At 40.6% G+C, this 14,791-nt stretch overlaps 1 protein-coding gene across 1 annotated transcript in view; it reads left to right on the forward strand.

Annotated features, from left to right (window-relative positions):
- The first annotated feature begins 895 nt into the window (after window positions 1-895).
- The window catches only part of C1QTNF7 (C1q and TNF related 7), a 147,147-nt gene continuing 133,251 nt past the window's right edge, over window positions 896-14,791 (forward strand). Inside the window, exon 1 of the mRNA XM_022566986.2 lies at window positions 896-1,541. Coding sequence (XP_022422694.1) covers window positions 1,520-1,541 — 22 coding nt within the window. The 5' untranslated portion in view covers window positions 896-1,519. The remainder of the gene's footprint in view (window positions 1,542-14,791) is intronic.

Consider the following 14,791-nt stretch of genomic DNA (forward strand, 5'->3'; position numbering starts at 1 on the left):
AGGAAATCTGAAACCTGACCATTTCCCTGTAGTTTCTGATCCTTTTTCTCTTTGCACTATTTCAGAGGTATTACCCTCTGTCCATAGCATAATAATAGTTACTTAAGATGACTCAAAAACACAGTGGAAAATAATCTGTAGTTTTTGAAACAATGAACGAGGTCTTTGTCTCAAAATTTATTTATGTAAGCTTACACAGTGAGCTTACTTAATGGATTGTGCCTGTGTCAACATTTCTATTCTCCACTGAATGGTTTATTTGTTTAATGAATGTTTTCTGTATTCATTTAGGGAATTTTATTATACCATAACCATTCATTAAATCTGGCGGAGGTAACATTGTCGTATGCTTAATCTCTGTACAACCTTGGACATATTAACCTTCCCTATGGGAACATATATGCAAACCAAAATTGTCAAAACTGTTGGTTGACCTGAGCCTACACAATACTTTATTCATCCAGTAAATAGTTATTAAGCACTTACCATCTATCAGGCGCTGAGCAAGACATGCTTTAAGATAGACTATAAATATTTTTTAAATCACCATTTTCAGTTGACCACATTTTACGTTTGCTGAAATGTCAATTCACAAATGTGTGTGTGTGTTGAGAGAGAGAGAGAGAGAGAGAGAGAGAGATTAATGGCAGTTTAGTAAGGGTGGTGGAAATTGTAAAAATTACTAACATTGGTTACAGACTTAATGTCAGAAGATTTCTTCAGGTACACAGAAAGACTGCAAAGCAAATTTTCTTCCCTGAGGTTATGATTTGCATACAGAATGAAGGTTAAAATAAGACCAATGTAAATAACATCATTTTAGATATTTTCCCCTCTTAGTAAAACATAATGTACACTAATTTAAATTTTCAAACAGAAACATTAGGGAGGAATTGTATGGAAATAATTGTATCAGCAAAAGTGATGTTTAAACACAATTTCACTAGCATTACTGTTCCATAAGTAGGAACCTAAACTTTCCTATGTGCTTTTTGCTTCCAGTGAAGTGATACCACTTGGTCTTAAGGCATCACTTTAAAAGGCAAAAGCCACTTGAAGGAACACGGTGAGAAGAGCGATGCATAAAAGAGAGAAACAGAACTGTTTAGATATCTGAAACCCTTGCTTTTCATTTGCCTCAGCCTGAGGTTTGCAGAAGGACGTCACCCACTCCCACTGATTCCTAACAAGAGTATATATTAAGCTCTTTGAAATGTGAGTGTTATGGGAAGGATCACAGCTGCTTTAAATTATAGAAGTTGGCAAGTGCCGGGGAGGAGAGGGAGGTTTTTTAAACTGAGAAAGACAGTTGCAAAACTTTGCACAGCAGCATGAACTCCAAGCTTCAAAAGCATTCTCACGCGCAGACGGGCACTTTATTTTTCATCAAGTTTTTTTTGTGTTGTTTTGAAGCTGCTTTGAATGATAAACACATATTTCTGCTGTAAACTTTTTTAATGGTTTCTAAACTCATGGGACAACCAAAGCAAGAAACCCTCATGATTTGGGGCAAGGTTTGATGTCAGCAATGCCTAGAAAAGGTAAGCTTCTATTTTCACTGCAGTTTTTTTCCCTTCTATTTGGCCTTTGTCAACAATATTTACTGGAAAGACTTAAGACAGCTACTTGTAGAGAAATGGGGAACTTGTAGAAAGTATGTCAACAAATGATAAGTCAGAGGTTGGAAAACCTCAGCTGTAGTGTTTTCTACTTTCTATTCCGCTTGTCGCAGGAACAGCTGTGAACTATTTTTGACTGTATGAAAAATGGCATTTCTCTCAGAAAGTATGTGCAGATCTTCAAAATCTCCAATCTGATGCGCCTAGCATTCACCTGTGTGGTGATGGGCTCATTTATTGCAAAGGTCAGATTACCTATGTTTTCTTATCCCATGATATGCAGCTCAACTTCCGGAGCTATGATCTTTCTATTAACTCAGAAATCTTTCCCGTGGAAGATTTTAACATCCTTCCAGAAGGTCTCTGAAGTGTGCTTACTCTGACTTCTTATAAACTTGTTTTGCAGCCTATGTTTTTTAAAAGTTAAATAAATCGTTTGACTTTTCCTTTGGAGTGACATGAGAGGACTGTTATAGATATTGTGTCCTGGGCAGAGTGAAAAAGTTCAATTCAAAATCTGTGAAGTTTTCGTTGACTGGCAATGCTCTCATCTGAATAGGGTGGCTGTGTCTTCTTGATTGTGCCTCAGAAACAGGTAGGGAGCAGAGAGCCTAAGACAGTCCTGGTTTTTCTATGCATGGGTCATAGGAGAAGCATCCTGTGGTTTTAGGTAGAGGGGCAAGTAACTGTCTGCTGTGTCGTTATTATTTCCTTGAGAAAGTCTCTGTTATCAGTGTTGCCATCTTTCTTTCCAAAGCAGAATTCCAGGTGCAAAAAACTAGATATCCACAGAGATCTGCAAATCCCCCCAGCAGGGTGCGATTTTAGCAGAGCTCACATTCATTCTTCACGCACACACATGTACTCAGAAAACCCTGTAGGTTTGCTGGAGCTTGAGTGGTTTGGGACATCTAAGCAACCTCAGTCTGTGAAACCCGCTGCTGCAGAAACTCTAGCAACAAGCCAGTTAGGCCTGGGTGAGGAAGTGAGATGCTGCCCCGAAGACGTGGCTCTTGGGGTGCAAAGGGCTCTACCTGCTTTGCTGTACCAGCTGTTGATCTGTTTCTGGACTGTTTTTCCTTGTGTGTCAAATTCTGATGACATAAAGTGGATTACAGCGACGTCCCCTGCCTTCTGTGATCTCAGGGAAAGGAGAGAAATTCAGATCAGAGAGAAGGGCGTGATTGTAGAAAACTGAGAAGGCAGTTCCATCAACTCATGGCAAGGTCGCAGGGAGAAAGGATTACTTCCTTTCTCCATCCGCATTTGTGAATGGAGGAAGTGAGGGACCCCGCCTGTGGCTTCACTGTCTTGCTCCTTCCCAGACCCTCTCTGTTCTCCCTCTCTCCCTCCTGTTCTGTCCAAGCCAGCCATGCAACCTCAAGAAAGGGAACGGTGGGTTGGACAGACAAGATGATTAGCATCTCCTCCTTCTCGTCCTCTTGGCCATTCCCAGGCCAGTTGGGGAAGCCCCCACCCTATTTGGAGGGGGATCTCCAGGACCCCACCCTGTGACCTCATCGCAGGCAGCCGGAGAGCTAGGATGGCCAGGGGTTGCGTGGCGCCTGAGTGCACCCTGGGGATGGGTGCGGCCACGAAATGTGCAGTGTGGCGTGAGGTGACTGCCAGGGATGGAGCGTGCACTTCCCATCTTGGGCTCCCATGGCAGCTGGCAGCATTTCTAGAAGCCAGACCCTCCAGGCCCCACCTCTGGGCCCGAGGAGGCCCCAAAGAGGACAAAAACAAAAAAGGAGGGAGGGAGACGCAAGAGGGAGGAGATATGGGGACATATGTGTATGTATAACTGATTCACTTTGTTATAAAGCAGAAACTAACACACCATTGTAAAGCAATTATACTCCAATAAAGAGGTTAAAAAAAAAAAAAAGGCAATTAGAGTTTCTAATGAAGCCCCAAGCCAGCTGACTCATCTGAGGCGCAGTCACTGGGGGGCTTTGTGATGAAACCTGGACAGAGCCCTGGAAAGGACAGGTCAGGGTTGTACCGAAAAGGACACAGATGATCAGCCCATTGTGACCTAATCGTGCCTTCTCACCTCAGAGAGGCTGAGAGAAAGGCAACATCTGTGAGAGACAAGAGAGGAGAGTATTAACTAATGAGCTGCCAGGGAGTGCAGAAGCCACGCTGTCTGAACCTGTAAAGAGTTTCAACCAGATTTAGCCCAGGTTGCCAGCTACAGCCTCACACCCCAAGTCTGTAGATCAGGACCTGAGAAGCCCCAGACTCCGGAATCAACCCCTAGGGCGCCTGGGAAAAAGACACCATCGCAATTCAATAAACCTTAATTGTGTGTCTACTCAGTGCCAGAACCTTTATCAAGGCTCTTTGAACTTGACCCTTGACAGAGAGACCAAATGGTAACAGCCTGGAAAGTTCATGGCAAACACAAAGAGGGGCTTTGCAAATCAGCCTGCTGAAATCAAAGACAGCATCTAGTTGCATTTGAACTAGACCTTGGAGGAGGTGTAAAATATCATGGGAGAGACAAAAGGGTCAAGAGCATCCAGGCAGAAGCCAGGGGACAAAGGCACAGAGATGTAAAGGTCATGGCTGCTTCCCTGTGGATGTTGAGGTGCTATTTCCCCAAGTGCATTTCAAGGAATACCAGCTTCATGGGTTATTAATAAGAAGATAACCAAAAGTATTTCCTGGGCAGGCAAATTTGTGAAAGTGAAAAACTATACACCACAGAGGACCAGAACTCAGGCTCTCGGGTCACAAACATCTGACTTCAGATCCCTGCTCCACCCCTTAACTGCCATGTGAACTTGGACCCGTTCAATCATCAGTTTCTTCACCTGTTACGTGAGGATCATTATATACATTCTTATGGGGGCACTTTGAGGATTTAATTAGAGAATTCATGAAAAGGGCCTACGATCAACGTGTCTGGCATATAAGAGCTCCATGAATTTTAGTTATTCTTACTAGCTATTAGATGCTTGTTTCTTTACTGCAGGAATTCTCACATGTTTTAGTTCCTTAACATGTCCTCTGTCTCTCCATGAGGGGGTCATTAGACTCTAATGTTTCCAACATGTTAGAATATGAAACGACTTCTTTTCCCCGAAGGGTATCATACAAACCATGCGACTCGGAATGCATGCTGGGAAATGATTGGGTTGGCCCAGTGAGTTGAGGCTATACGGCCTTCAAGCCAATGACGTTTCCCGAGATTTACTTGAAATTTATCAATCTCCACCAGTCACTTCACGAATTGTCTTCCATATTTCTATGAAACCAAAGCCCCCAAACTCGGATTCTCCTGTCAAAGGAAATTGACTTTTTTCTTAAAATATTGTCAATTTTTAGAAGGAAGAGAAAAGTAACAGCAAAGCAAATTCTTGTCCTTCTTGGCTTTCACACCCAAAAGGCCAACCTCTGCCTATGGTTTGAGGGCCTGTGTATAGAGGGCAAAGCAAGGGCAAAAGGTAGGATAAAACATGATCCCACCTCAAGGAGCCATCAATTGAGTGGAGAAAATAAAATGTGTGCTCTTATGTCTAAAATGCAAAATTAGGTTTACAAGGAAGGCTATAAGAGGGGTTCAAAGTGAATGGGAATTCAGAGAAAAGGAGACCTTGGGTCCCTGGAATAATCAGAGTAATAGGTAACATTTTTTGACATATACCAAGTGTAAGGAATTGTGCTAAGTACTTTACAATGTGATAACCCATGTGTCCTTTATAAGGTTACAAGGTGGGTGTTGACTTGCCCATTTCACAGATGAACAAACTGAGCCCTAGAGAAAAGCTGTAACCTGCCAGAAGTCTTCCAGGAAGTAAGGGGCAGAGTATGGTCTCAAACTCAAGTCCATGTGATGCTCTGTATCCCTTACCCAGGAATGACTCTTCAGAGGAGATAATGTGTCACTTGGCCTTGAAGAATGGATAAGGATTAATGGGAGGGGAATTTCAGGCAGTGAAAAGAATATCAACAAAAGTATGAAAGAGACCAATGTGGGGAGTAGCAGGAAAGCCTCCCTGGTAGAACAAAGGGTGTGCATAGAAAGAAGAGGGAAATGAGCTCAAAAGACTTGGTTGGATCTTAAAAGTTTTCACCACAAGAACAAAAATTTATAAGTACGTTTGGTGATGGATGTTAACTAGACTTATTGTGGTGATTATTTCACAATATATACAATTACTGAATCATTATGTTGTACACCTGAAGCTAATATAATGTTATATGTCAATTGTATCTTAATTTAAAAATAGAAAAAAAATTAAGAAAATTCTAAAAAAGAAATGTAAGAAAATGCATTAAGCTAGAAAATGTTGGAAAATAGTGTTATATTGTTATAGAAATGTATAATGAATAAAAAGTTATGTTATTTTCTGGAAAAATAAAAAAAAAGACTTGGTTAAAAAAAGAAAAAAAAACGTGGCTGGAATCAGATCCTAGAAAGCCTTGAATGCCAAACCACAAAGTTTGGATATTTTTAATGGAGGAATCATTAAAACTTTGTAAAGAAAGTAACAAGAATGTAACTCCCTGGTGGTTCATTAGAATAATAATTTAAGATGATTAATCGGTCTGTACAGCAGGGGCAGAGACTAAACCTCCAGTTAGGAAGAGATGTTTGTCCAGGTGGGAGATGGCAGTAGTTGGTGCCACAGCAGCTAAGGGATGAAGATGCTCATTGGACCCAGTCTCCTAAACCTGCTACACCAAAGCCTTGACTGTCATAGTGGTCTTTCAAAACAACAACCTTGAGGCCTCACTAAATCCAGATTTAACCCTTAAGATGACAGGGGGTGGGAATGGAAGGTCCAAGAGGAGCTGGTTGACCTCTGAGAGCCTTCTCAGCTTTCAATCTCCGTGGAGATAAACTCTAAGCACTTTTATGGAAATCACTAACCATACAGTTCCCTATTCCATCACCAGTTTCCAAACTTCATATCAAGCAGGCATATTTCCTAAAGAACTTCAGAGTCTGCAAAATTTTTATGAGTTTACAACTATGGCAATTACATAACAGTGGTAGCGGCACACAGTGATTGGGGGAGAGTGTATTTTAGTACATCCCTTCAGGGGAAATTTTTATCCATCCTCTTGGCTGTCTGCCTTTTGCAAATTTCAGCTGTCTACCTCTTGTGACTGAAAACTCTTCCTGCAGCGCGATACCACATCAGGATCTTGTGGTGCTTTGAATGACAGTGATTCATGCAGGGCTCATATGACTTCCGCCAGTTCCCACGTAGGGTGAGTTTCAGAGAGTAGGAATGAATTCATCTTTAGATTTTCCAGTGCCTTACAATTATAGTAGGTGTGAATCAATCTACAGACACAGGTCTGCAAGAAATTTCATATTTCTCCATTTTATTTAATACAACTTAAATTTGATTCTAAGAGTTAATGGCAGCAGAAACTTTTACTTTCAGAAATGATCAGGCTCCTACTCCCACAGATACCGATACCGGCAAGGTCTTCCTTCAGTCAGCTATGCCCGCTTTTATAAGTTGCCTGTCCTTTTGATGTCTGTGAATTGTGCTCTCCAGCCCTGCTTGGGAACTGTCAGTCACTGTCCAGCCAGGAACCTGGGGTCTGAGCAATCCTAGTCTGAGGTCTGGTCACAAAGAGTGAGCGTTTCCACTTCTCACAGATCCACAATATCTGACCCCAGTCCCTCCAGGTCTGGGGAAATCTCCCATCAAAGGCCCTGCATTCTCCCCTTTCCCACCATATACTCTTGGGCTTGGACTTTCAGAAAAGAAAGGAAAAAGTATTATTTTCAAGAAACTTCTGCTTTCTGCTCTGCCTATACAACCTTGAAACAAGGAAGTACAAAAAGCCGGGCAACATTCTTGGGATAAGTTGGGAGTGGAGAACACACACAAATAAATATTTCCCTAAGTTATTTTGTTGCATACCCAATAGGTATTCAATAATGGTCAGTGGAATGCATGTCCCAATAATTGATGAAATGGCTTCTCCGAAGTTGCTCAGTTTGCCACAAGAGTTTAGTAGAGGCTTTTTATTAAGAACCTACTATGTGCCAGTACTTTACATGTACTTACTACGTGTCCCCATTTTTCAGATGAGAGAGGTGAGTCACTTATCCAATGTCCTATGAGCACTAAGGGATGGAGCAGGTATTTAAAGTTGTTCCCATCTCTAAAACCCAAACATTTTCCACCCTGCTACATGGAGTCCTGGAAAGGATTCCTTATTCTCTACCAGAGCTCTGTTCTTAACTAATTCTTCAGTAGACATTTCCAATTAACATTTTTAAAATTTATTTAATTGAAGTTGATATACAATGTTGTGTTAATTTCTGCTGCAGAGCAAAGCGATTCAGTTATACATATACATATATATATATACATTTTTTCATGTTCTTTTCCATTATGGTTTATCACAGGATATTGAATAGAGTTCCCTGTGCTGTATAATAGGACCGTGTTGTTTATCCATCCGATATATAATACGTTGCATCTGCTAATTCCAAACTTCCAACCCATCCCTCCCACCCTCCTCCCCCTTGGCAACCACAAGGCTGTTTTCTATAACATTTGTTTTAAATAGAGATTTTTCCCACCATGAACATAGTGTGATTCTGTTTGACATACTGATAATCTCATGGAATGGCTTTTTACCCCATCTCATCACTCATCTGCAAGGCAGCAGAGAGGGAGACTTAATCCCATTTGAAAGATTAGAGCAAGGTAATGTGACTTGTCAAAGGCCACAGAGCTAGAAGGAAGCTCAAAGTCGAACATGCATTTGTCTCTCTCTGCCTCTAAGTCAAGGGAAAGAAGTTAGTCCTAATCAATCAAAAGCTAATTACAAACCAGTATTAAATATTTACACTTTTAGTGCCTTCTTATACTACCAATAACAGAAAACCATAGCTGATGTCATTGCTTTAAAACTCATCCTGCCAGATGTACACTAATGATATTTGAGAGCTGTCATTAAAACTTTAGCTGGTGGCCTTGCCACCTCAAAGCAGCTTATTCTCTTAAACTGGTAAGTGCTTGTTTCAGTTTCTTTCTTACATCATTAATTCTTTTAGAAAAGACTTCTTAGGAGTAATTTTGACCCCTGGCCACTCTAAAATCTAATTTAACATCAGTAGAATCTCAGTGTAGGGATTCTTTGAATTACCAACCCATTTTATCACAGGTGTTCATATCAGTTCCTCAGATCATTAGCATCCCCTCTTTTCTTTCACAATAAAGACCATGTTCCTTGGCATTGTCATGGGGAGCTTTGAAAATCTGTCTCTTACCCACCTTCCTCACTCCCTGCACCCCTACTGCTCCCCTCCATATATCCATATACCCATTGCACCAAATACCACAGACTAGGTGGTTTAAACAACAGAAATTTATTTTCTCACAGTCCTGGAAGCTAGAAGTTTAAGACCAAGGTGTCATAGGTTTGATCCCTTCTGAGGCCTCTCTCCTTGACTTGCAGATGGCTGCCTTCTCACTGTGTCCTCATGTGGTTTCTCCACTGTGCAGAGCATCCCTGGTATCTCTCTGTGTGTCCCAATTTCCTCTTCTTATAAGGATACCAGTCAGATTGGATTAAGAACCATCCTCAGGGCCTCATTTGAACTTCATCACCCCTTTAAAAGTTGGTATCTCCAAATAGTCCCATGGTGAGGTACTTCAACATGTGACTTTTGGGGAAGCCCAATTCAGTCCAGAACAACCCAAAAGCTATGCACAGTGAAGTCTTCACAGTTTCTCATGCATCCCTTTTCTCCATATGACATAGGTCTAAAGAATTGAGTCTATTCCCTTGCCTTTGTATAAATTATGTTGAGCCATATACAACTGCTGAACTTCAACCATTCTATTACCAACAAAAAAATGGCAATTTAATATAATTCCGATATAATTTAGAGACTTAAAAACTCTCATTTCTTGAAAACAATTTATGTGTGGTGTCCTTATAATATTACAGAAATTGTTGGTCATCCTCCTGTTTGTCCTCGAGTCTGAGATAAAATGGTCTCCAAAAGGCTTTGAGAATTTATCCACACTACAGACCCTACCTCTAGCTTCAACACCGGCCATAGCCAAAAGCTCATACTTAATAAAGCAGCCTCTTCCATTAAAATACCACTGGTCACCAGAAAGTTCTTTCTTATGCCAGAATCTGGCTCTTTTTTAATGGTTCTCTCCTGGTCCTTGTTCTGCTTTTATCAGTAGCAAGAAGTCCACCTCTTTCCTCTGGCTTCTTAAATATTTAAAGACCATCACCACCTCCCTTCCTAACTCTCTCTAGGGTATCCCTGGACTTGCAGGGAGGAATTTCCCCAGGCACTATGTGGTTCACCAAAAATACTCATGCCTCCTTTGAAATGACATCTATACCTGAACACCGGATACCAGATGAGTTTCACACCTAGTGCTAGCTCCATATCTATTTCCTGGGATGGGTAACAGCTACGCAGAGCCCTGCATTGAAAAAAAATCTGAACCCAATCTAAGGTTAGCAGGAAAGAACGTAGAGTTTGATTAGTGATGCCTTAGGGAGAAGCAGATACTCTCCAGAGCTGCACTAACTACTACTCTGGATACCGTCTAACAGCCTAGGGCACAGGGGAGCTATTACCGTCTGTGACCTAAATACTCTATTTTCCTTAATGCTAAATTTGCATCAGCCAATCTCATAAAAACAACAACAACAACAACTAAGACACTCAGATTATTCTTTAACTTAGTTACAGCAAAGCCTATTTTCATCCGTGCTGTGGTGCTGCTTTTCTTCCTAGTTTACTAAAAAAATGAAGAATCTGGAATCGTGATCTCCTTGTGTGGCAGTTTCAGTCCTAACCCTTCCTGGTTGTGTGATTGTGGGCAAGTTATTTGAATGCTCTGAACCTCTGTTCGTCACTGAAAATGAAAACAATAAGTACCTGCTCCAGTGGGCCCACTGGTATCATAAATAAGATATTATGTGAGAAAAATTTGTAAGTCAGAAAGTGAAATACAAATACTAGTTAATGTTAGGAGCCTGCTGGTTTTGGCTGGCCAGCTAATTTTTTACCTCAGCCTCTTTGTCTTAGGGGATTTCTTCTCACTGGACAAACTGACATCTAGTAGGGGATTAGAAACAAAAGTACAAGCAAGAGGAATGGACACACACTAGATACTCAATGAATGGACTTGCACATGAATGTAAACTGGTCAAGGGAAAGAATTTTGGCCAAGATGAAAGTGTTCCCACCATGTTGTCAAAGCAAAATGATGAGTGAAATCCAGAGTGCCTCTCCCTGGTTGTTTTGATTATTCAAGGCCAAAGATGTTTGGTTTGGAATGATTTGTGCTTTCCATTTGCTTACACAAATCTACATTGCTGACCTAATGCTTTTGCCTGCGAAAGAAAATATACCCATTTCTCTGGCTGTTGTCAGCAACACATTAGCGTAGCTCTGCACCATATGCTGCATCGGGGCGACAATCCTAAATCTACAGGACCAAGCTGCTGTGCATGAATGAATAAGCATGTGGCAGAGACCCAGGAGGCCTGAAACCACACGCTCCACCTAACATGGGCAGTCACCACCTGCTCCAGTGGGGGGTGTCCAGGTGCAATGTGACCCTATGGTGCCAGATCTTCAGATTTTTCAAGAAAATCCACATATCTGGATTTTTATGTGACACGTTCCAATTTTAAAAACACTTGCTGTGTTTCTGACCTATAGAAATGACAATGTCATATGGTTCAACCTAATATAATCTAGAGACATAAAAACTGTTCCCATTTTCCTGCTATGTGGGAAACCACAGGAGCCCTCACCCTTCAAAAAAATTTCTTTTTTTTTGCACACACACACACTATTAATAACAATAGCTAACAGAGAGCTCTTCCTACACAGAGGTATACATCTAGATAAACCCTCATTTAAACCTCCCAACACAGCTGTAAGGTTGGTACTATGTTTAATCCTATTTTACAAATGAGACCCAAAGCCCCACCATCAGTTTTTAGTGACACATATGTACGTGAATACATGATCCCCTTGCCAACAGAGCCGGAGTCCTTCTGTCTCTTGAATTTCAGGAAGAAAAGTAAAATGTATTTTACTGCCCATGTGCCCAGAGGTGGTCAAGTTGGGGTGAACAGTGAGTCTCCTGGCCGCTTCTGCTAACTTTAAATCTCCATATGCCTTGTGTTAGTCCACTAAGGCTGCCATAACAGGATAATACCACAGGCTGGGGGCTTAAACAACAGAAATTTATTTCCTTGTGGATCTGGAGGATGGAATTCCAAGATCAAGGTGCCAGCAGGGTTGGTTTCCAGCCAAAACTTTCTTTCTGGCTTGCAGATGGCCGGCTTCTCTCTATGTCTTCACATGTCAGACAAAGAGAGAGAGAGAGAGAGAGAGAGAGAGAGAGAGATCTGGTGTGGTATCTCTTCCTCTTCTCATTTTTTTATTTCATTTTATTTTTTCTAATATCTCTATTGGAGTGTAATTGCTTTACCATGGTATGTTAGTTGGTGCTGTATAACAAAGTGAATCAGCAATATGTATACGTATATCCCCATATCTCCTCCCTCTTGCATCTCCCTCCTACCCTTCCTATCCCACCCCTCTAGGTGGACACAAAGCACCGAGCTGATCTCCCTGTGTTATGTGGCTGCTTCCCACTAGCGATTGATTTTACCTTTGGTAGTGCATATATGTCCATGCCACTCTCCCAATTTGTCCCAGCTTACACTTCCCCATCCGCGTGTCCTCAACTCCATTCTCTATGTCTGCATCGTTATTCCTGTCCTGCCCCTAGGTTCTTCAGAACCATTTTTTTTTAGATTCCATATATATGTGTTAGCATACAGAATTTGTTTTCCTTTTTCTGACTGATTTAACTCTGTATGATAGACTCTAGATCCATCCACACCACAAATAACTCAATTTTGGCCCTTTTTATGGCTGAGTAATATTCCACTGTGTATATGTGCCACATCTTCTTTATCCATTCATCTGTCAATAGGCACTTAGGTTGCTTCCATGTCCTGGCTATTGTAAATAGAGCTGCAATGAACATTTTGGTACATGACTCTTTTTGAATTATGGTTTTCTCAGGGTATATGCCCAGTAGTGGGATTGCTGGGTCATATGGTAGTTCTATTTTACTTTTTTAAGAACCTCCATACTGTCCTCCATAGTGGCTGTATCAATTTACATTCCCACCAACAGTGCAAGAGGGTTCCCTTTTCTCCACACCTCTCCAGCATTTATTGTTTGTAGATTTTTTGGTGATGGGCATTCTGACTGGTGTGAGGTGATAACTCATTATAATTTTGATTTGCATTTCTCTAATGATTAGTGATGTTGAGCATTCTTTCATGTGTTTGTTGCCAATCTGTGTATCTTCTTTGGTGAAATGCCTATTTAGGTCTTCTTCCCATTTTTTAATTGGGTTGTTTGTTTTTTTGATATTGAGCTGCATGAGCTGCTTGTAAAATTTGGAGATTAATCCTTTGTCAGTTGCTTCATTTGCGAACATTTTCTCCCATTCTGAGGGTTGTCTTTTGATCTTGTTTATGGTTTCCTTTGCTGTGCAAAAGCTTTTAAGTTGCATTAGGTCCCAATTGTTTATTTTTGTTTACATTTCTATTTCTCTAGGAGGTGGGTCAAAAAGGATCTTGCTGTGATTTATGTCATAGAGTGCTCTGCCTATGTTTTGCCCTAAGAGTTTACACTGTCTGGCCTTACATGTAGGTCTTTAATCCATATTGAGTTTATTTTTGTGTATGGTGTTACAGTGTGTTCTAATTTCATTCTTTTACTTGTAGCTGTCCAGTTTTCCCAACACCACTTATTGAAGAGGCTGTCTTTTCTCCATTGTATATTCCTGGCTCCTTTATCAAAGATAAGGTGACCATATGTGCATGGGGTTGTCTCTGGGCTTTCTATCATGTTCCATTGATCTATATTTCTGTTTTTGTGCCAGTACCATACTGTCTTGATTACTGTAGCTTTGTACTATAGTCTGAAGTCCAGGAGCCTGATTCCTCCAGCTCCATTTTTCTTTCTCAAGGTTGCTTGGGCTATTCGGGGTCTTTTGTGTTTCCATACAAATTGTGAAATTTTTTGTTCTAGTGCTGTGAAATATGCCACTGGTGGCTTAAATAGGGATTGAATTGAATCTGTAGATTGCATTGGGTAGTATAGTCATTTTCACAATGTTGATTCTTCCAATCCGAGAACATGGTATATCTCTCCATCTGTTTGTATCATCTATAATTTCTTTCATCAGTGTCTTATAGTTTTCTGCATACAGGTCTTTTGTCTCCTTAGGTAGGTTTATTCCTAGGTATTTTATTCTTTTTATTGCAGTGGTATAAGGGATTGTTTCCTTAATTTCTCTTTCAGATATTTCATCATTTGTGTATAGGAATGCAAGAGATTTCTATGTATTAATTTTGCATCCTGCTACTTTACCAAATTCATTGATTAGCTCTAGTAGTTTTCTGGTAGCATCCTTAGGATTCTCTATGTATATATCATGTCATCTGCAAACAGTGACAGCTTTACTTCTTCTTTTCCGATTTGGATTCCTTTTATTTCCTTTTCTTCTCTGATTGCTGTGGCTAAAACTTCCAAAACTATGTTGAATAAGAGTGGTGAGAGTGGGCAACCTTGTCTTGTTCCTGATCTTAGTGGAAATGCTTTCAGTTTTTCACCATTGAGGACGATGTAGGCTGTGGGTTTGTCATATATGTCCTTTATTACGTTGAGGTAAGTTTCCTCTATGCCTACATTCTGGAGGATTTTTATCATAAATCAGTGTTGAATTTTGTCAAAAGCTTTTTCTGCATCTATTGAGATGATCATATGTTTTTTCTCCTTCAATTTGTTAATATGGTGTATCACATTGATTGATTTGCGTATATTGAAGAATCCTTGCATTCCTGGGATAAACCCCACTTGATCATGGTGTATGATCCTTTTAATGTGCTGTTGGATTCTCTTTGCTAGTATTTTGTTGAGGATTTTTGCACCTATATGCATCAGTGATATTGGCCTGTAGTTTTCTTTTTTTGTGACATCTTTGTCTGGTTTTGGTATCAGGGTGATATTGGTCTCATAGAATGAGTTTGGGAGTGTTCCTCCCTCTGCTATATTTTGAAAGATTTTGAGAAGGATAAGTGTTAGCTCTTCTCTAAATGTTTGATAGACTTCA

Source organism: Delphinapterus leucas, chromosome 5 (genome assembly GCF_059928025.1).
Source record: "Delphinapterus leucas isolate spDelLeu-1000000601 "Yukka" chromosome 5, BTC_Dleu_Yukka2, whole genome shotgun sequence".
Classification (NCBI taxonomy): Eukaryota; Metazoa; Chordata; class Mammalia; order Artiodactyla; family Monodontidae; genus Delphinapterus; species Delphinapterus leucas.